A 21,129-nucleotide genomic window follows, 5' to 3' on the forward strand; every position below is an offset into this window, starting at 1 on the left:
TTAAAGATCTATGCTGGATGATCAGTCCAGCCCAGAAAAAGAACAGTGATGACCATGAAATTCATCCACATGATGAGTGTTATAGACAAGATGGGACCAGTTACTGTAAACAGTGGCGCGTCATATATCACATTTGTGTAATATGTGTCAAGGCAAAGATAAGAGTTGCTAGGATTCAGTTTCACTACAGTCAGACTGAGTCCAGTGATGCAGTAAGAAGTGAAATCACTTTTTTTTTTTTTTTACTGTTTGGAGAATCTTTATCTTTTATGATTTTTTTGCAACAACTGAAGTTTATAAAGCACAGATACTGTAAATGACTCTTAACACTCCTGCTGCATATACAGTTTACCAACAGCCACACAGAGTATCTGTTTCCCTCCCAGTCATAACCTGAAATTTACTGTAGTCATAAAAAGAAAAAATCACGCCATTATACCCTCACGGCGCCCTCGGTTACGGAGCTGCCAGGAAACGTTTCGTGTCAGGGGATTCTGCATGCAGATTTCCTTGTCATAAAGTTCAAAGATCAAACCGAGAGAGACACAAAAGGATTAGACCAACAGCAGTGGCTGTCCAGTCTTCGCCACCAGCAGAGCTGCACCAGCGACAGGTACGACATAATAAGCTCATAGTTTGTGTATTAGTTTAGTGTGTCTCTTTATACCTGAGGTCTGTGGGAGATGGTTTAATTTCAAATATGAACCATTATTTTATTTTATGAATTCACATAAGGCAGGTTTGTGTTGTAATTTTGTGGTGTGTTGCTTTTTTTGTTTGTTTGCTTGTTTTTGTTCTTTTCTTTTTTTAATGCTGATTTTCTTTTTACAGCTGTTTTATATCTAGCTTTAACTTTTTTCTATATTTATTATTATTATTATTATTATTATTATTATTATTATTATTATTATTATCAATTTAAAGTAATTGTATTATTTTGTATTTGATTACTTGTAATCCTGTATATGCATATACAGGATCACATATTTAACCTCCTAAGACCCGAACTCTTTCATGGCATTTTTAATTTCTCTTTGCTGTTTGGGCTGATTGGGACCTTATGAATGTAAAAACAAAGATTTTTTTTTACCTGATTTTTCTTTCTGAGAAAAATTTGATCCACACATGAGAACATTCGCTTTAAATTTCGATAGAACAGAGGCAGTATAATATCCTGACGCCAGGTCCTAGGAGGATATAGTTTTAAAACTTGCAAATATATCTGTGTGTGTGTGTGTGTGTGTGTGTGTGTGTGTGTGTGTGTGTGTGTGTGTGTGTGTGTGTGTGTGTGTGTGTGTGTGTGTGTGTGTGTGTTTAGTTCTATAATTTCATATTTTATCTTTTTCATGTGGCGTGTTTTTTCTCCACAGTGAGGAAGCCATGATGGAAATGAAAAGTATCCTAAAGCCCAAAAGAAGTACGTCTTTTTCTTCCTTTGTGTTTCATAGTGATACTTAGCACACTTTTCTTGCCCATCTGATAACTATCAACCTTTGCGTGATGCGATACTGTGCGGACTGATACAGTATCTAAAGTGTTTCCATTTATCAGAGCCATAAATCTATCACTATAATTTACACAGCCTCTGCTGGAAAGCTTTTATCTAAAGCTTGTATTTCCTGCTGCTTTTCTTAGTTTGGCAAAGCAGCATGACATTAACTGAGACTTAAAAGAGCTTTTTTTTTTTTTACCCCTGCAGAGGTGAGCATGCTGCTGTCTGGGGAGGACGGCAGCGCCACCCAGAGCAGTTCCATCGGGGCCGTACGCTGGAACCTGCCCACCCATGATGAAAGCAGCCAGCCTCACAGCTCAGTCCCCAGCAGGCCCACCAACAGCCTCAATAAACAGTCACAGGTAAACCACATGCTTCAAACAGCTTTTTCTCTTCAGTTGGTCAGTGTCTGTTTGGCCTATTTGTGACCACCTCTGTCTCCTGCAGCAACAAACTCGCCAAAACGGCCTGAAAGATCTCCGCAGCCTGCAGGAGTGCGTGCAGTTTATCCAGCAGTGGAAGGAACAGGTGGATCAAGTGTGCAAGGTAGAAACTGGCAGACTCTTAGTATAGCCAGATTTAAGAGTGCACAGACCAGATAAAGATCACAATAACAAAATATTTATTGTATGCAGGAACTCCATCACACAACAGCACTGACTGTATGGATGCTGATAGCGCAGCTATTCATTAACTCTTTATAGCTCACACCCTTCACCTTATAGCATATGTAGGATGGGCGTTACCTAAGATATACAATCCGATATAATCTTCCTGTATCTTTCTGTAGTTTCATGGTGTGACATACCACCTGACACAGTGTGATGTCTTTTAGCAGGAAGCTCTGGATCCAGGAGAAGGCACCACGAAGGACGCCCAGCGTTCACAGGGGCGCGCCGAACGCAGTCTCGAGGAGAGCAGGAAGCTAATCCTGCAGTGGGCCGATGAGCTCCGCGATGTTGACAGGGTCAGTATTTACAGACGCTGATGTGAGATCAGACCAGATCAGATTGACCCTTCAAATAAAACTGAATTGAATTAAATTGAAAATCCTATTTTGATATGCAAGGTGAAACGAAAACTGTTAAAATCTAACAATGTCGTGATTAATTCAATGTCCTTAAAGCTCCTGAAGGAGACTCCCTGGCTATCTGACAGTCACGAACACGAAACTAAAGACAAGGATGCCAGTGAGGTGGCACACATGAGGATCATGGAGTGGGCAAAGGAGCTGCAGGAGGCGAGCGAGGTGAGCAGGGGGTCACTAACCAGACAACTAACTTCAAATGTGTTTTACTTTTATGTCGTTTAAGTTTTGGTTGGTGTCACGCTTTTCAAAGTAAATGGAGGCAAATCTCAAGCGTTTGTTTGTGTTGCAGCGTTGTGGCGTTCAGAGCGATGAGCTGGGGAAGGTGCTGCGTGTGCTGACTCTGAAGAAGAACCGGCTGATCAGGCTGATGCCTCTGTTGGAGTTCATCACCTGGTCGCTGCTCAAGGAAGGAAGCACGGTGAGAAACCTCTGCATTTCTACTGAATCAGCCCTTGAAAACATCCTTAAAACAATTCATGTTAATGCAGAAACTCTGGCATAAATTTGAAAATGAGATGAGGATGATGGCAAGATGTAAGTTTGAAGTGAAAGATAAATATCTTAGAGGTTTGATAGCACACAAATAAACCAGTGTGCAATAAACCAGTTGTTCATTTCGAATGTCACGAAGGGCAGTCGTGGCCAGGTTGTGTAACAGCTTTATGCCATGTGTGATCCAAGTGAACTCTGCACCTTCATTGCCCGCATCTATCAATGAAAGATCTCAGTGATTCAGTTTAACGACCCTAATCGGGCTCTGCTCTGATAGCACGCGTGTCAATGTCCCCCGTGAACGACGGGGCAGTCTGCAGATTAACTGCAGCACGCCATCACATTTATAGATGATGGCGTGCTGTTTTATCACAGCTCTGATTGACTCTGATTTCACCTGTCACTACTACTTGCAGTTTTTTGTGCAGAGCCGTGACCTTTGAGGCTGTAATTGAGTTTTATCTGGACCTAAATTTATGAGTACCTACTGAATTATGTATGCAGTGACTAAGCATGGCATAGGTTAGTCAGTCTTAAGGAAATAGAAAGCAAAGGAATATAAGTTAGTATGAGTTTCATTTTTATGTTTTTCCTTATCAGAAAATCGTCCCACAGTTGTGGCTCCTGGCAAAGCAAAAGTCCTGGGAAGCAGGAATTCCTCGATACATCCCCAACTCAGGTGTGTATTTTAAAATTTGCACCAAAAAAAACCTTGGGATTTTTCTTTAGCTTTTATTATGAATAATGATTCCGATGCTCAGAACAATTTGTGGAGGGGACTATTTTAAGAGCCAAACTCATCTCTTCTGCAACTATAATAAAACTCTTCATCTGTGTTTTCAGTTTGGGGGTGGATCTGCAGCGCAGCAGGTAACAACGGCCTCAGCTTTATCTCCATCCCATAAATCAACCAACAAACACCAAAGAACATGTGGTTTAATTAGCAATTTGATTTCCTTTCTCCCAACAGCTGATGTGATTCTTGACCCCATGACCAACCACCCATGGCTGCTTCTCTCAGATGACCAGCGTAAAGTCCAGGAGTCCTCTGTAGTGTCAGAGCAGCCTCAAAGCTCCCAGCGCTTCGACGAATGGCCCTGTGTGCTCGGCAGGGAGGGCTTCAGCAGCGGCCGCCATTACTGGGAGGTGAACATAGCCAATAACGGTTACTGGCGCGTGGGCGTGACCACCGCTGACTCTGAGCGGCACGGGAAGTTCACCATGATGCCAAAGAAGGGCTACTGGGTGCTGTGGCGCAGCACGCACAAATTCTACGCCTGCAGCAAGCCAGAAAAAGAGCTCCCCCTCAGCCTCGTGCCCAGGCGCATGGGGGTCTACTTGGACTACGAGGAAGGGCAGATCTCCTTCTACAACGCTGAAACCAAGTCCCACATCTACACCTTCACTGGAACCTTTAGAGAGAAACTGTACCCTCTGTTCGCCCCACTGGATGGACGCACACTCATGACGATCATCCCGCCAAACAACATCTCAGGGAAATGAGAGACAGAAAATCTCACTGGACTTTAATTTGACTCCACCTGTGAGGTCTAAGTCCACAATCGGTGATAATTCTGACCCTCTGTGCCTTTTTTTGGCTTTAAAAAAAAGTGTCTTTTCTTGGCAACCAGGGGGACAAAAATCACTCTAACTGAGATGTGTCAAAACAATTGCTTCTTGTATTTTTCCTAAGCGTACATAAGGTTAGGGTTGACTGTTGTCATAGCTACTCAGACCTCACACGGTTGTAAAGAAAAGAAAAACCCAGATTATGCATTAAAAGTATAAAAGTAGGTCATTATTGAAATTAAAAGTGCGTGTTCTCACTTTCAAAACAAAATAGTTAAAACTTAATTTTGCTAAGTTTATCTTAAATATTAACCTAAAAAAAAGAAAAAAAAAGAATTTAAAATATTTAAAACTTTAGCTCAACAACTGAGCTTTAAAAAAAGCTATAAGCTACAATGCTAATGATGTAAACAGCAGGAAGACTTTATTGATATTTTCAGTCATAGCGTGCTAAATATAGCAAATACATTTCAGGACAATTCCGATGTTGCAGCTACAAACAGCAACTGCAGAAATGGGTAAATAGATTTATTTTTAAAACCTGCAATTTAAAGAATAAGCTAACTGTCCAAAACTGAAGGCAACAACATGTTGCTTATTTTTTCGACATTTTGCCTCTTCGTACATGAATGCACTTTATAATGCACTTTCAGATGGCAATAAATGTTTTATATGGCTGACTTAACGTCTTGCATTCCTATCCCTTTTGGCTTCTTTTCCTAAGATTCATAGATTTTAGAGTTGTAAACAGCTTTTTGTTTACCTTTTGTATCGTGCCAAATTGACATTGGAAGTAAACTGTGTGTAAAATAAATTGTAATTGTGTGTCAGTACTCCTTCTTGCAAGCCCACGGTCCGTACTCTTCACAGTCAGCGGCGAACAGACTCGCGCCTCCCCTCAGGTCTGCGCAGTCCCTGTGATCAGAATCCCACTCCACCATCACCCTTTGAAACACACAGTGGGAGTGAAAACTCAGTGTTTAAAGCAGTACATGACAATAAACCTCATTAAAAAATATAAACTGTAAATATGTTACATAAATAAACATATGTACAGTCACATATGGTCACGTTACATACAGTCAAGTTGATGTCATTTTGTGTGTGTTTGCCTTTGGATATGTGTGTCATGTATACGTGTATATTGTTTGTTATAATATTGTAATAAAGATCAACTTAACCTTAAATGTTTCTGTTTGTTTTCATTTTTTGATTGTGTTCTGTTTGTATTTGCCTATACATTAGATAAAGAGATCACTTTTCATTTAATAAAAACGTTTTAGTGGCTAAAACAAGCAGCATCCTACTAATATTTATTATACTCTGAGAGACATTTCTGGAGTTATTGACACTGTACTGTACAGTTTTTTGTTTGTTTCTTTTTACAAAGATAAATGTGCACAGTGTACCTCAGGAACAGCCTTCTCATCAGTGCATTTACATTACCACGGTCATCGGGGGGCCGACAGCGCACAGCCCACTGACATTTTCTACTCCCGCCTCTAGAGGACTCTGCAGTCAGACAAAAAGCCTCCAGCAGCTTCTAACCCTGCTGCCTGTTACTCCCTCAGTGCAAATAACTACTGTTTTGCATTTGCAGTCGCTGCAGCAGGCAAAAGTGTTCTGCAACTCCAGTTTTTAATAGGAAGACTTATTATTTTATATATTATTCTTTTTTTATATATTTTACTCCTTGCACTTTTATTTCTAATTCTTCCAAAATGAGTTCCTTAATTATACCGTATTATTTTATTATTTTTATTTTGTTGTTGTGATATGACTTACTGCATGTAGTGCTGGACTGCCCTCCCATCGCCCCACAGCCACTGACCCTCCTGCTTGGCATCTGTCAGTCCCACCCACAGGAAAGGAACCTGGGAGAAGTTCCTCATCACTCCTTGGATGAAATCCTGTGGTGGAAGCAACATTTAGAGCAGGGATATCATCACCGACCACACACAGCCCACTGAAGTGAGCCAGAGCAGTGACACGCCCCTTTCTGTAAGGTAGAGAAGATTAATCCCTCAGTCAACTTCTTATGAAAAAGTCTTTTTTTCAACAGCATGTCTGAGTTTTTCTACACAATAAAGAAATGTTTCTATGTTAAATGCAAGAAATGTGTCAGCACGACTGTTTAAGACTAAATTGTAAGTAATAAATGTGTAAATTGAAAGAAAAAATAAACTGTCCCAGACTGTCCTGTAATAATAAAAAGTGTATTTGCTTTTTTCTTTTCTTTCTTTCTTTTTTTTAACTGCACGGACTTGCTGTAAAACATAGAAATTTCTGTTGTAGATAGCACAACATTTTCAACTTTTTGTCATTTAAATGTTCACTTGTTACTTAATTAACTTTAGTGTAGTATGAATGACTTCTGGGGATTTTATTAGTAGAAAATGCTGTAAAAACTGTAAAAGAAATGTATAAAATGTATAATATCTATGCCTTTCTTGACATTTTCCAAAGCCATCCAATGGGCTTGAGTCTTTGGCGGGCTGATTCTGGCCACCAGGCAGTATGTTTGACGACCCTGATTAATTTTCTGCCAGAAATTTTACCATTTTATTTATGTTTGTTACTATGAATAAAACAAGTGCTGGTACAGAAAGCTGACATCCACCCAGGTTGGGCCATTATGCATTGGTTACTTAAGAAAGCCCACATTTCATCAGTGGTCCATAGCACAAGCTGGGGTGACTGAAAGTCGAGGTGGGCAGAAGCTGCGGGATACATCTGGGAATGTCTTGTGGGAGTCCTTAGCAAAGTTCCAACTTTTAGTTTAGCAATTTGTTTGTTTTGGGGGTTTTTTTGGGGGGGGGGGGGGGGGGGGTTTAAACTTCTTTTTATGCTAACTGAGACTCTAAAGGCCTCAGTTAGCGTGTTAAATGTAAATATTTATGACATACAATTAGAAAAAGATGGAACAAGCGTGGCTTGTTTGGAAAGGATTGCATCTGAACAAAGTGCACGTGGAGGAGGGGTAATGATTTGGGCTTGTTTCGCAGCCACGTGACCTGGGGTCCCTGCAGTCACTGGGTCAACCATGAACTCCCACCAAAGTATTCAAAAGTCAAATTTGAGGCCACTTGTGTGACAATAAAACTAAATTGAGTCATGCAACAGGACACAGGCACAGCAGCAAATCTACAACAGAACACTGAAAAAGGAAAGAATCAAGGTGTTGCAATGACCCGGTCATAGCCCAACCTGATTTTTAAGCTGTGTATAAAAAAGGCTTGCAAATCTCAACGAACTGAAGCGACGCTGTGAAGTAGAGTGGGCCGAACGTCCTCAGCAGCTTAAAGTGGTTCTGATACGTACAACTTCAGAACTGTAAGTGTGTGTGATTCACATGACTTGTGCATGATGCGTTTACCATCTCTGCAGAGTCTTCGATTACAACCAGGCTGCTGTTGTGCTGCCGGCAGAACTCGGCGCTCTCATTCCATTGCCGATTTTCCTGCAGTCCGACTGAGAAGAAGTAGCAACGTCCCATCCACCACAGCCACTTTTCAGGGCACAAACTGCACCTTGAGTCTCCACATAGGAGGAAGAAACACTGATTTAAGTGTCAGATAAAACCCTGTAAGAAATGGAGCCCCACAGCTTTCACTACTCTGTGTGTGAAGCATATCACAAATGTAACCAGAAACACGCAGCGAGTGCTGTGGCGGATCACCTGTGTTCACTGTGTTTGAGATCATGTAAATCACCTTGAGTGACAGTGTGAAGCATCAGGTTCACGTCACGCTGCTGTTTCTGGCACTGCTGCAGCTGCTCCAGCAGTTCCTGCCTTGATGTCTGACTTGCTTCTGGTGCTGCTGCCAATATGACTGACAAATATAAATATAAAGATAAGAGCTGAGCACTGAAGGTCCACTACAGGCAGCAACAAAAAAAAAAAAAAAAAACATCATGTCTTCCAGATGCTTCCAGAAACTAAAGCTAAAAAGCAGATTAGGATTACTTTTGCTTTTTTAAGCTACTTTAAATGCTGAGAAAGACAAATGCAACCATACTATAACCAATTTTCTTATAATAAATTAATATAACTGCATTTTTAATATTTCTTTTTCACATTTGGAGGAAATTTGAAGGGATGAACATGGAGGTGGAAACCACAGGTTTAGAGAGACAAACACAAACAGCAGAAAATAGTAGATTAAGTATGTTATATATTATGTTCTGCCAGGTTATACCCTCTGGGGGGGGGGTCTCAAGTACCCCAAAGTTCCATCGTAGGACCCCTAAAAATAACCATAGTAATCACAGTAATAATAATGTGTTTTAGTCTTATTTTCTGACGTTGTCTTCAAATTTTGTATTTTGCCGTCTTGTGTACTGGATACTCTTTACCTGAGATATAGGAAAAACTGCAAATGCTTCTTACAATGAGGGGGGGGGGGGGGGGGCACTGCTGTGCCTTATAAAGTGTCTACTTATGTATGTTTGATTATTTAGGCTAAATGTCTGGACATTATCAGCTAATTTTATATTTTAAAGCCATCAGCCTGCTGCCATAGCTGCCAGCCAAGGAGGTGGTTTACTTTATTATCTTAAGTGTTTTTATATATATTTTTTAAATAATGACAATATTAATTATTATTATTATATAATTATATTATTCTATTCATTTCTAGTTATATGCAATGTGTTTGCTTGTGGTTGTCAGAACGAAGAAGGAATACTTGCTGAAAAAATAAAAAAGTTAAATTAAATGCTTTTAGATATTTTTTATGGAAGCGATGTGTGCTTTATAGTAACACACTCAAAAAATGTTAGTACACACAGCGGCGTGTACTGATTTCCTCTTTTTTTCTATGTTTGTCACACTTAAAGGTTTCAGATCATCAAACACATTTAAATATTAGGCGAAGTTAACACACGTCAACAGTTTTTCACGCATGGACATGTAGGCCCGGACACTCCCCCTCCCTTAATCATAAACACCTTCATTTCGAAACTTTGTTGCATTTTGAGTTTACTTGTGTTATCTTTTTCTAATATTTGGTGATCTGAAGCATTATAGTGTGGCAAACATTTAAAAAAAAGAGGAAATCAGGGAGGGGGCGAACAGCTTTTCACACCACTTTGTTCGAAACAGAACGTGTTGATATGAATTGATATGAATTTTATACAGTTCTCCGGATCTATTTCTCCACTGGGGTACATGATGATGATTTGTGCTGAGTCTGCACAATAAAGGGAGGATTTGTATGAACTCTGTATGTATGAACTACTTTCAGTTTGCTTGTTGTCCAGGTACACGGAGCAGCAGGGTGATTCTCCAGCATCTTTAATGATCATTTCAAGGCGCTGTATGCACGACCTTATGAGCAAAGGTTTGATCCTGGAATCTCCCCAAGTGTTTACAGATGAAATACTTCATGCATGTATCATTTCTATGCACGCATATTTAGACTCACCAAATAAAATGAAGGACAATAGGAGTCCTGCGATCAGGGTTAATGCTGCTATAACAATAGCCACTCCAACTGTTAGATGACAAAACTGACAGGATCCTGCACCTGTAATGATAAAAGCTCAATGAACTGGTTCTTCTTTAGCCTACCTGAGCACTCAAAGCGCTTTATACAACTCACCTCATTCACCCATTCACACAGACACTTTTATCTATGCTCTTTCTATGTAAGTGCTTTCGATCCAACAGTGGATGAATTACAGACCAAATCGGGGTTAGTATATAAGGCCATTAGGCTGAAAATAAACATGTATTAAAAATACGCCTAAGAGATAATAAAAACCAAATCAGCAATCTGATAAGGAACACACTGACCAGCACAACAACACCAAAAGACCTCAAAAACCACAGAAGATAGCTAAACAGCTTGTGATCTAAAGCATACCATATTATCTCTCAGACATGGTGGAGGTAGTAGTATGGTAGTATGGCTGTAGGACTGGCTCACTGGTGTTTATTGATGATGTGACTGCTGATAGAAGCAGCAGGGCTCTACTCTCTGCTCAGATTCAGCCAAACCTGATCAGACGGTGCCCCACACGGCAAATGGATCAAAGCATGTAGTGCAAAAGCAACCCAAGAACTTCTCAAGGCAAAAAATGTGACATTCTTCAATGAGCTATCTGTCACGATCAACAGAGCGTGCTTTACAGTGCCTTGTTACTAAAGACAAAACTAAATGCAGCTGCAGTAAAGGCCCGGTGGGCACCTCAAGGGAGGAAACACAGTGTTGCGTGGTGTTGATGGGCTTTAAACTTCAGGCAGTCAGTGACTGTAATAGATTTTTTCACCCAAATACTAAAAACAATCCATAATTGTAAAACTATGTTAGTCTGTCCAGTGAATTTGGAGCCACTCTAAATGAGGGACCGCGTATAAAAATGTCGGATCTTCTTAAAAATGAAAACAGTTTTTAAACCCCTTCAATTAAAGGTGAAAGTCTACACTTCAGGTACGTGTTGTTTGATTTAAAATCCCCAGAGGAAAAAACTAAAAAACCAGCTCTTTGTCCAAAATATTGTGGGCCCTTCAGCCGATGAACGCATTGGGAGCGTGGAGGCAAAAATACAGCAAGGAAAAAACTGAAATCCTGTTTCAATCACAAACAGGAGGTCATTTCACTTTCTAGACCACAGTAAGTGGTCCTGTTAGTTTTAAAGAACTTCAATCATGAAAGGATGCAACATAAATGTGCCTCTGATCACACCGAGGCCCATCTCCTTTGCAGAAACAAAGAAACAGATCATTTTTATTTTCAATATTAACTCATCAGACGTGTCCTGTTTTAAAGCCTTTCCTTTAATTGCTTTTTTAAAAACTAACCTGCAAGTGTTTCCCTCTTAGCTTCACCGTCTCCGTGTCCTTGTGAAGACTCCATTGCTGCTGCTCGACTGTGGTTTTGCTTAAGCAGTTTCAAAAGCTTTTTTGGCTCACGTTTTCTTCTCTCTGATGCTTCTTTTTTTCACATTTACATGCTTATTTTTAAAAAAAAATGTGATCACTCCACCCCTTCCTCATATTGCAGTTTGCTTTCTTACTCTGGAGTGTTAAAGTTATTACCGACACACTGCAGAGGAAGCTGTGCAGAGAATAACAGCTTATACGAGAGCGTAACTTAAGTGTTTTTTAACAGGGACCAGCTCACACCCTGGAAGTGTTATAGATGTTACATATGCAGGCGCAGAAGCACCGCAGACATTAAGCTTTGTGTTTGGTTTTATGCCATTACCTGACCTCATAAAACTGCAGTATGTTCGAGGGCATCAGGTCCTCACCGTTGACATATTTATTGTTCAAAAACTGAACAACGAGAGTTGTTTTTTGGAAAAAGGGGAAGTGTCTGCATGCATGTAGAATTAAGAGAACAAGTATACACAGACTGAGTTTTTTTTTTTCTTTTTTTACTGTTGATGTTGATAAAATCTTAACAGCTGGACAATCATCAGCAATTATGTGTAATATGATTTATGTTAGTCGACTTGGTATCGTGGAAGATGCTTTAAGGTGTGACGTCAACCTTACACAAATATCTGTGTTACAGTGACATGCAGTGACAGAATCCAGACCACATTTAGATTATAGTGTGTTTATTTAAAACATCCTCGGCGTACAAAGTTCAGGTCGAGAAGAAAAAAAATAGAAGGTGATGTGAAAACAAGAACAAATAAAATGCTGATTTTAATAATGATTGGTCATCTACTTTATTCCTATAGCCTATTAAAAATGAAAAAATAAAAATTAATCAATAAATGAATATATCTGCAGGTATAGTAATCACATATCACAATTCTGATCAGAAAAGTCGCTGTACATTTTACTGAAGCACAACCTTGAAGTTTTTATGACTAAATAGCAGGAAATACCAAGTGGCTTATCCTTGTCCCCAGTATTGCCAGTCCATGTGTCCGTCCAACAGCGTTTTGAATTTCTCCTTCAGCTGTAGCAAAACGCACAAACAGAAACAACACAATTAAAACAACGCACAATCGAAAACACAAAGCTGAGACCTTTCACCGAAGCCACAGCTCAGCACACTTGGCTAATCAAAATGCTGCTTATGTCCAAGTGGTGACAGATTCACCTCATTAAATACTTCCGTCCTTGTTGAGTTCTCATCACACAGAAGAGCCTCGGACGAGGAGCACAGCATCGACAGGCTGATTTCCTTTCGGTCTGGAACTGGGAAACGAACAGAGACTGTGAGATGTGCAAACAAGAAAGAAAAAGGCATGCTTCCATTCATGGGTAAAAATTGCATATGGTGGAATAAATACAGCTATGGACAGAAAAATAAAAATCCTGGACTAGCTGGTCCGATATGTTTTCGCAGCCGTCACCTTTTGCTCGTATAGCATCTTGTTTTTTCTTTCTCTCAGTCTGCCAAGCGAGTTTTCTATCAGTCATATAAAAGCTCACACTCACTGTAAACGGTAAACGGACTGGTTGCTATTTAGTGCTTTTCTACACTTTCTAAGCGCTCAAAGTGGTTTACACAACTTGCCTCATTCACCCAGCAGGTGAGCAGAGGCTGTAAGCATTTCTCTGCTCTTTGTGAAATTTTGGGTCGCTGAAGGTGATTAAAATTGTTTTCATGATACGCTATTGGGTTAGATCTAAGACATAAATATCTTAACTGAAACCAGAAACGACTAAAGTGCATGTGGCAGCAGTGGCTCAGGAGGTAGAGCGGGTCATCTCTTGGTCTCTGGTTTGATTCCTGGGGTGTCAAAGCGTAGTTTTTCCAACTTACTAGAGTCCAATCCATCTATCATCGATCATGTTAGGTTAAAAAATTGGGACTGCCTGGTGTTCAAATTGAGTAAAAAAAAAAGAGATCTAAATAAGTACCTTTACATTTATTACCTCCTTTTTTAATCACTTATTTACTATTTACTTTATTTTGCAAAACTTGACCAGAGGGCTTAATTTGCTGATTTTCAAACTGCCAGTCTCCGTGAACTGTTTATCCAGTTTTGATAAGTGGCCTGGTATGAAATGCAATCATCAAATTTCAAATCAGATAATATTAACTCTATCTGTCCTCTACTTCGAGTCTGGATTTCACCTTTTGAAAAAAAAAGTGCAAGTGACGAGCTAACTCCTGCCAAGTGTCACCTATCATGTTGTTAACAGTTTTTCTTCCAAGCTAAAAATCTTACCTGTGAAATTTGCACAGTATACTGAGGCACTTTCCTGTCTGTCAGCGATTGCGTACACACTGAAAGAATAGTTGGTCCCTGATGTCAGGTTAAGAAATGTAAACGTGGTGTCAGAGGTTGTATAATTCCAACTCTGACCCCAGAAGCTGGAGTTGAGTGTGACACCATACGTGGGTGCTGATGTGTTTTTAGGTGCATTCCAGGCAAAGGTGATGCTGTCCTTACTGACACTAGTGGCTCTGGGATCAATAGGAGAATTTGGCACTAAAATCAAAGAAGATGGAGAAAATTAGAAAGCCATTTCTCATTACTATTTTGCAGTCAAGTCAGCCTGACATAAGAGTAATGAAGTAATGTTTTTTGTGCTAAATCAGACTTGTATGAAATAGATCGTTTCTGCCACTGAAGTTTTTTTTTTTTACATTGACATCAAAATTTTAACTTAGCTCTGCGTGGAAATCTTTTTTCTCAGTGGCGTAACAATCATTCACAGATTTGCTTTTTAGAATAAGAATTGAGATATTTCTGCTTGTAAACATTGGTGGTGGCAACCAAACAACTCTGACCACAGAAGATGACAAAAGTGACTCACGGGTGAACTTGTAGGCGGACACTGGCGTGCTGGTAAATTGTCCACTCACTGCATAGACGGTCACAGAGTAATTGGCAGCATTCTTCAGATTTTTGAATGCGATGTTTGTTGTTACACTTGTTTCGTTTACACAACGGTCGAGACAGCGCTCGACTGTGTAATTTAAAGCGCTACCAACAGGAGGCTTCCAGGTAGCGGTGAGGGAATCACTAGTTGTAGTCAAAATCAAATTTGAAATCGGTCCAGGAGCTACAAAACAGACAAGCAGTCAGATTAGAGGCGATCAGTGTAGCGTGGGACAGTTCCCGTTTATTTGTTTCTGTGCATCAACAATGAAATCAATCTGAACAATGAGAAAGAGTTACTTGTGAAGCTGTCGATCATTTTGGTTTCTCCCACCAGGTCGTTGTTGACCCGCACGGTCACATAGATGAATATATGTGTGGCCGGTGGCAGATCTGTTACTGTCACGTTCTGCTGATTGGACTTTACAGTTGTATTAAACAGGCTCCTGTCACAAAGAGAAACTGTTACTAAAGCTCATACCCAAAACTCCACTCTTCATTTCATCCAGCTGAACATGAAGATCTATTTAGCTGTAATAAGAAGACCTGATGGGACAGTTAACCTCAAAATCAGAAGCTACCTATCACCGCATCATTGTCCAGAAGGAGACATACACCGAACAGTGACCAGTTGGTCTAGTGACCAAATCGTGATTTTTGGAAATTGCCGTTGAAACTCTTTCACGGGTTTTTTATTTCATCGTGAATTTTGGAGGGAGGGCTTTGAGCCCTCAAAGACAGGCGCCGTAAAAACGATTCTCTCAGTTTGCCAAGCGAGTTATATTTTAAAACTTTAAAGGTTTATTTATTTCAATGATTAATTACTGAGGAAAATATAAAAAGTCAATGTATATCAATCAAAAACATGTAATAGAAATACATGGAACATTGACAGGAATTAAAATTTACATTTAAAGTCAACATTTAGGTCATTTTTGCAGCTGATCTCTCAAAAAAACAAAAGCTGGGCAACTCAAACAGCAAAGGAATCTAAATGACCAAACAACACAACAGGCTACATATGTGTATATTATTATTTTATTTTTGGCAAACTTCCTATATGTTAATCAATAAATCAAAGGGGTGCAAAACGTTGTCCTCACATGAACTCTGCTTAGAGAAAAATGTGTGTGCATACAGTGTGGCTGGATTTCTACAAATACATACGCTCCATTCGTGTAGTTAGCTACCACAAGGATATCTGTGAAGTTTCCCACAGGTCGATCCCATTTGACCAATATCGACTCTTTTGTGTTATCAGACACTGTCAGGTTGTAAACTTTATCAGGCTCTGAAATCAGGAACAAACAGATGAGCACAAAACAGACACATCCACCAGGCGCCTCTCTTCACGTCAGCAGTGGCTCTCATTTGCCTTTGCTGATTTGAATTTCATGTTATGTTAGCAAGAAAGGACAAACTGTAAACCGCTTCCTCGTTTAGGCGTAAACAAGCTTTTCGGCACCTTTCACTGGTTTCAATTACATATTACACTTCCTGCTACTAAAAGAAGAAAAACAGATACAGTATGAATATTACATGCGTAGCACAGACGTATACGCGACAAAGAATGAGCAAAAACTCACTGGTATACGCTGAGACGTGAGCTTCATAGCTCCACTTAGATGCGTCATTGACTCCCGAGACGACAGTGAAATTGTAGGGGGTTCCAGGTATCAAACCCTCAACCTTTATTGTCTCTGTTGTCACTTTAACAGGGGTGGTCTCGTAAGTCAGACGATAGAAATCCACGTTTCCCTCTGGTTTTTCCCATCTCAGAAAGACAGAGTTTTTCTCCACAGAACTGACTGTCAGGTTTGTGACTGCCTTAGGTACTGAAAAAAAACACAGATATCATCAGTGTCTCTCTCTTTTATGTTTTTTAAACGTCAGGCTGAACCAGGCTCAGATGGGGAAAGCATAAAGAAAAGAAAAACATAAACTTTGGGTAAACTTAAAATATACCATGTAGTGCAATAACGGCAAATTCGTGGTCTTAAGCGTGAGTGTTGTTCCGGGTGTTTACATGATGCTGTTCGGGGTATATTATCAGAACTATAAGCAGGCGAACAGGTGAGTAAATAAATCTATATTTCTCACGTCCATTGAAACTCACTGGTGTAGAAGGTGGCGTTCTCTGGGTTGAGGTCTCTTTTACACTTGACGGGGAACACCTGGACCGAGTAGGAGGTGCCTGCTGTCAGGTTGGAGAGGCCACAGGTCAAATCAGTGACGTTAAACTCCCATGTTTTGTTATCCTTTTGACCTTCGACCTCTACCCGATAATGGCTGATATCGCCCGGTGCAACCAACCATGTCAGGTTGGCGCTCTCAAAAGTTATATTGGTGACGCTGACTTGTCCCATGAAGCGATCTGTTTGAAAACATGATGAAGAATATTACTTAGACAGCAACGTGAAGGCAAGGACAAATGCCCCGAAGAGTTGAGGAGGGAGATACTAAAATAAAATGTGTGGTGTATAAAGCTTACCTCCTCTAAATGATTGTTTACGCTACGTGTAATAAAGTCACCTACAGTTAAATCAAATAAGGAATATTCAAGGGCTTTTTTTGGCAGGAAATATAAAGTGGACATTAGGATACAATGTTCTGAGCCTATAATGAATAAAAACATCATATATCTGAACATGACAGAATAAAACTACTCCTATTCTTTAACCTCCTAGGACTCCCAGTCAGCCCAAATAGCAAAGAGAAATTAAAAATGCATGCCATGAAGGAGTTCAGGTCTTGGGAGGTTAGATATAAGAAATACATGAATTTATGGTCTTAACCTGTGTTTGACTGGCTTAGTAGGCCTACTCCTGTCTTGACCCACCACACTAAACAGGCAACTATGATTGTTATATGTAATTTTGCAAAAAGGTCAATCATATAAACCTAAATCTGATGAAGTGGCTAGATCATCACCAAAGTGAGGTGATTAGTGTTTTATATGCTCTCAATCAGATTCAGTTAAGTTTTAGCTGCCAAACAAATGGTTTCATATTTGACTGTAGCAAACTTTCATATACAGAGGAGCTCAGAGGAGCTTGACGCAGTGACTGCATGACAAGCTGAATCATCACCCCACCACCACCGTGCTTGATTGTTGGTATGAGTTATTTGCACTGATATGGTGTTTGGTTTAATCCAAAAGAAGAAAGTGGAGATGATTGGCCGTGGTGATGTACATTATAGCCAGAGATCGCCACCTAGGTCTCACCTGTCCTCACGTCCACTACTTGCAGCACTGAGTTTAGACACACCTAAAGTGCTCACAGCATCTGGCTGCAACTGAACCTCTAAATTCCTAAATGGAAGCATTAAGCGTGGCCTTAGTTTTAACTGTAGTATTTTATTTGTGTGATAAATTAGCAGGTATCTGCATCTGTGCACCCATACAGTTTGTGACCTACCTTCATAACAAATAAATGGCAGACGCTCCAGGCAGCTCTTTTCAATCCACGGCCCAAAGCTGAGCATGGCCACACACGAGTCTTCAATGTAATTCTCATCATCACTGTCGTCTTCATCTTCAGGTTCTTCTGGCTCCTGCACAGGCGACTTCTCACACTGCGCTGCTAATGGCATCTCAGCGGTCGTCCAGGGTGCACTTGTGGTGAAATATGGAGTTGTTCTTCGGGTCGTCATGTTTTCCGTTCTTGTTGCGTGTGTTGTACTTTCGTCGGTAACAACAGATTGGTCAGTGAAGTCTGGTGTGAATTCAGTTGTTTCAGCCGGGTCATCACTCCAACTTGTCACATTATGTCCTGATTGTGTTGTTGTCGTGTTGGGCGTTGTGAATTCTGCGTTTGTAGTCATGGGTGTTGTTGGCCTTGCTGGGCATGTGCAGGAGCAGCTGCAGCACACGGTTTTGTTGGGAGGTTTTGGGGAAGGTTTAGGCAGCGGCCAGCCAGGGTACCAGTTTTGGAAGGCTAGGGGATCCCCGTTGGCCCACTGAGTCCAGTTCATAATGGGGCTGCTGGAGTCACTGTTGTTGATATAGTGTGTGGTGAAGTAGCTTTCTGTGTAGCTTGCAACAGTGCTGGTTAAGTTGCCGGTGGAGTTGTCGATAGAGTTGTTTTTGAAGTTAAAGTTCTTGCGAAGACCAATCCAGTGGTCAGAGGTGATGTCCCGGGCAAGGGCCTGAATGTTGTCTGGAGTCAGTGTCACCAGCTCTTTGAAGCAGGCCTGGCCACACACAAAAAGCTACTGTCAGTCTTTTACAGACGGGCCAAAGACCGGAGAGCATTTCATGTTATGAGATGGTTTTCTTTAACAATTTAGATTAAACTAAATCTATAAAGTTGAGAAAAATGACAGGAAAAGCGCTACAAATTTATATACTAGTAGATTTTGTCTTAAGTCTTAGACCAGTGTTTAAAATTGCTCACATATACCAACAGATGTGGCTCATGGCTCTAAACTGCAAGATGATGTTTGATACAGACATACAACCTGTGCTAAAGATATATCCGCCGCATTTAGACACACAGGTAAGCACATAGTTGACACAAGCACAACTAAAATAACTTTTTTGCTTCAAATATAACCTGGTACGTCAGTTTTGCATACTGAAACCTGTTGCTAGCATTTAGGCTATTCTAAGTTAACAAACAGCTGCTAGTGTAATCCATAACCAAGGTTTCCAAATGTTAGGCAAGTCATGTTCCTATTATTCCTGTGATACAAGTGTACAAAAAGTAAAATTTCCTTTGCCACTACTTTGTAGGTATTGATATCCTTTCATCAAAGGGAACCCAAATCCATTCAGGCCGTAATTGGAAAATATAAAAAAGGGTCTGTTTGATCCAGAGGATGATCTCAAACCCAGTAACGACCACCAGGAAAAGACGTTGGAAAACACTGGTGGTCACCTGTCTCTTAGTAGATACACCTATGGTTTTAAAATCCTATGTTGCCTTGTTCTTTAGTTATCACATTCACAAGATTTTCAGAAAACTTGACCTCTGACCTTGAGTTCACGGTCACTGAGATTCAAACTGAGATTCTTAGTAGATACACCCAGGATATCAATTTCAAACTCCTATGTCAGTTGCTTCTCGAGTTATCGCATCCACAAACTTGCATTTCCACACCGCCAACCTTTTTTTAAATTCCATATTGAATCCCCTCTCACATATCTGCCTTAGTGAATAAAACTGACGTGGTATAGCTCAGTTTCATGCTTCAGCCCGTTAGTGCATAAATTTCAGGTTTAGCCTGTACCTGACAGTAGTTTCGGGCGTCAACCCAGGTGAGATTTTTGCGCTGGATGAAATACTCTCGCTGTGCATCGCTGTACATCGACGTCAGAGCTGAGGAAGGAAACGGCAGGCAAAGGTTTGCTTGTTTGTTTGTTTTTTTTTACAGGCTTTCCAAGTTATCAGTCAACCAATCAGGAAGCATCACTAGCTTTTTTTCCAGAGTTTTCGCAACGCTGGCGTCATCTTGTATTTGCGCTACGCTTACAGAGACTATAATATCATGTAGTGTAGTGAGTGGAATAACAGAGATCTAAGAAACATGAACATTTTCAGATTAAAATACCTTTAAATGGTGACCATAAGAACACTTTCACACAAACATGCTCCCAGTCCTATTACACACACTTCAGTATCATCTTTGAACAAAAAGTAAGTGTTTTAAAGTACAGATGAGGACAGAATTATTATCCACACTATTTAAAACATTTTTAAAGTATATCTCCAGGTGTGGTTAGACAGTGCATAGAATCTTTAACACTAGTATTCCAAACATCGTAATTTTTATATTAACATTATTTTATTGTTTTACTGTTATTTCCCCAAAATTATCAGGGTCAATATTATTAGCCTCCATCTTGCTAATAGTCAATCGTGTACCTTTTTTTTCTCTTTGATTTTCTTGATTATGTTTCTCATTCCAGTCCTTGACACTTGGAAAAAGGTGTCATAACTTTTTATATATCCATCTCCTGCTTTGTGACCATCAACAATTATTTTTCTCATTTCTAATTTTTTTTGTTGTTGTTGTTGTTGGTGTGTTTGTAAATCGGAAGACAACCCTCAGGTTTAACTTGATTTTACAAAAACTAAGCGTTATAAAGTTAAAGCACAGCACTGAACAGCAGTGGTCTGCATTATGGCTCAATTAAAACATCGGTTTCCACGCAGAATTGAGTACAGGGTGCAGAAAAGCCTAAACGTAATGTTCCCACATAAGGACACAGAATCTCAGGAGGTTAATAAACTGACAAATAGATTAATTATTGGTCAGTTATCACATATGATGAAAATAAAGAACTATCATATTCCTAAAATTCTGGACTTGATGTCTCCTTGTACACTGGATCACAAAATATTTTCTGACATACAGATCAGATTTTTAAAAATAAACTACAAATACTCACCCCAGCACAGAAAAATACAAAATTTCACCTGCAACTTCCCCATATTGGTGCTCTGTACACTTCCAGACTGATACTGTATTAGAAGAAGGAAAAAAAAAAAAAAAAACAAAAAACAAAGTGACTAAAAACTCCAGCTAATCAAAAACAACAGCCTAAAAGGTGAATATTTGATGGCTCACCACTCACCCAGTCTACAGACGCATCTCTTGTGACCTCTCGGTTTGTGATGCGGGCAAATAAAACAGGTTATAAACCCCACATTTGACTGGTGTCACAAGGCTCCATTCAACTGTA

General features: G+C 40.0%; 3 protein-coding genes across 7 annotated transcripts; 1 reads left to right on the forward strand and 2 right to left on the reverse strand.

Moving 5' to 3' along the window:
* Nucleotides 1-106: 106 nt before the first annotated feature.
* Nucleotides 107-5,824, forward strand: LOC147335780 (butyrophilin subfamily 3 member A1-like). 2 transcript variants are annotated; one of them, XM_086281990.1, is made up of 10 exons: nt 107-613; nt 1,371-1,417; nt 1,700-1,854; nt 1,940-2,038; nt 2,331-2,459; nt 2,619-2,741; nt 2,872-3,000; nt 3,675-3,753; nt 3,918-3,944; nt 4,045-5,824. In XM_086281990.1, the coding sequence occupies exons 2-10, from the start codon at nt 1,381-1,383 to the stop codon at nt 4,575-4,577; spliced, it is 1,311 nt and encodes a 436-aa protein (XP_086138116.1). In that variant the 5' UTR covers nt 107-613; nt 1,371-1,380; the 3' UTR covers nt 4,578-5,824. The 2 variants fall into 2 exon arrangements, with proteins under 2 accessions (XP_086138116.1, XP_086138107.1); XM_086281981.1 differs by having other exon boundaries at nt 108-613; nt 2,328-2,459.
* LOC147335781 (natural killer cells antigen CD94-like) lies at nt 4,997-10,171 on the reverse strand. Its single transcript, XM_086282004.1, has 5 exons — nt 10,070-10,171; nt 8,357-8,476; nt 8,020-8,180; nt 6,429-6,553; nt 4,997-5,588 (listed from the first exon to the last, which is right to left on the reverse strand). Exons 2-5 carry the CDS (start codon nt 8,376-8,378, stop codon nt 5,471-5,473), a joined length of 426 nt encoding a protein of 141 aa, XP_086138130.1. The 5' UTR covers nt 8,379-8,476; nt 10,070-10,171; the 3' UTR covers nt 4,997-5,470.
* Nucleotides 10,172-12,071: 1,900 nt separating this feature from the next.
* Nucleotides 12,072-21,125, reverse strand: LOC147335782 (receptor-type tyrosine-protein phosphatase eta). 4 transcript variants are annotated; one of them, XM_086282018.1, is made up of 12 exons: nt 21,022-21,125; nt 20,836-20,908; nt 19,674-19,762; nt 17,861-18,635; nt 16,558-16,815; nt 16,028-16,276; nt 15,609-15,732; nt 14,742-14,887; nt 14,377-14,625; nt 13,785-14,048; nt 12,707-12,804; nt 12,072-12,562 (listed from the first exon to the last, which is right to left on the reverse strand). In XM_086282018.1, the coding sequence occupies exons 2-12, from the start codon at nt 20,876-20,878 to the stop codon at nt 12,497-12,499; spliced, it is 2,361 nt and encodes a 786-aa protein (XP_086138144.1). In that variant the 5' UTR covers nt 20,879-20,908; nt 21,022-21,125; the 3' UTR covers nt 12,072-12,496. The 4 variants fall into 4 exon arrangements, with proteins under 4 accessions (XP_086138144.1, XP_086138152.1, XP_086138163.1 ...); XM_086282026.1 differs by having other exon boundaries at nt 20,836-21,068; XM_086282037.1 differs by lacking the exons at nt 19,674-19,762; nt 20,836-20,908; nt 21,022-21,125 and adding an exon at nt 19,420-19,553 and having other exon boundaries at nt 12,074-12,562.
* Between the last annotated feature and the right edge of the window lie 4 nt (nt 21,126-21,129).

Source organism: Aulonocara sp. 'chitande type north' Nkhata Bay, linkage group LG3 (genome assembly GCF_057382095.1).
Source record: "Aulonocara sp. 'chitande type north' Nkhata Bay isolate Kocher_YH1m ecotype deep benthic linkage group LG3, A_spYH_male_GT1.1, whole genome shotgun sequence".
Taxonomy (NCBI): domain Eukaryota; kingdom Metazoa; phylum Chordata; class Actinopteri; order Cichliformes; family Cichlidae; genus Aulonocara; species Aulonocara sp. 'chitande type north' Nkhata Bay.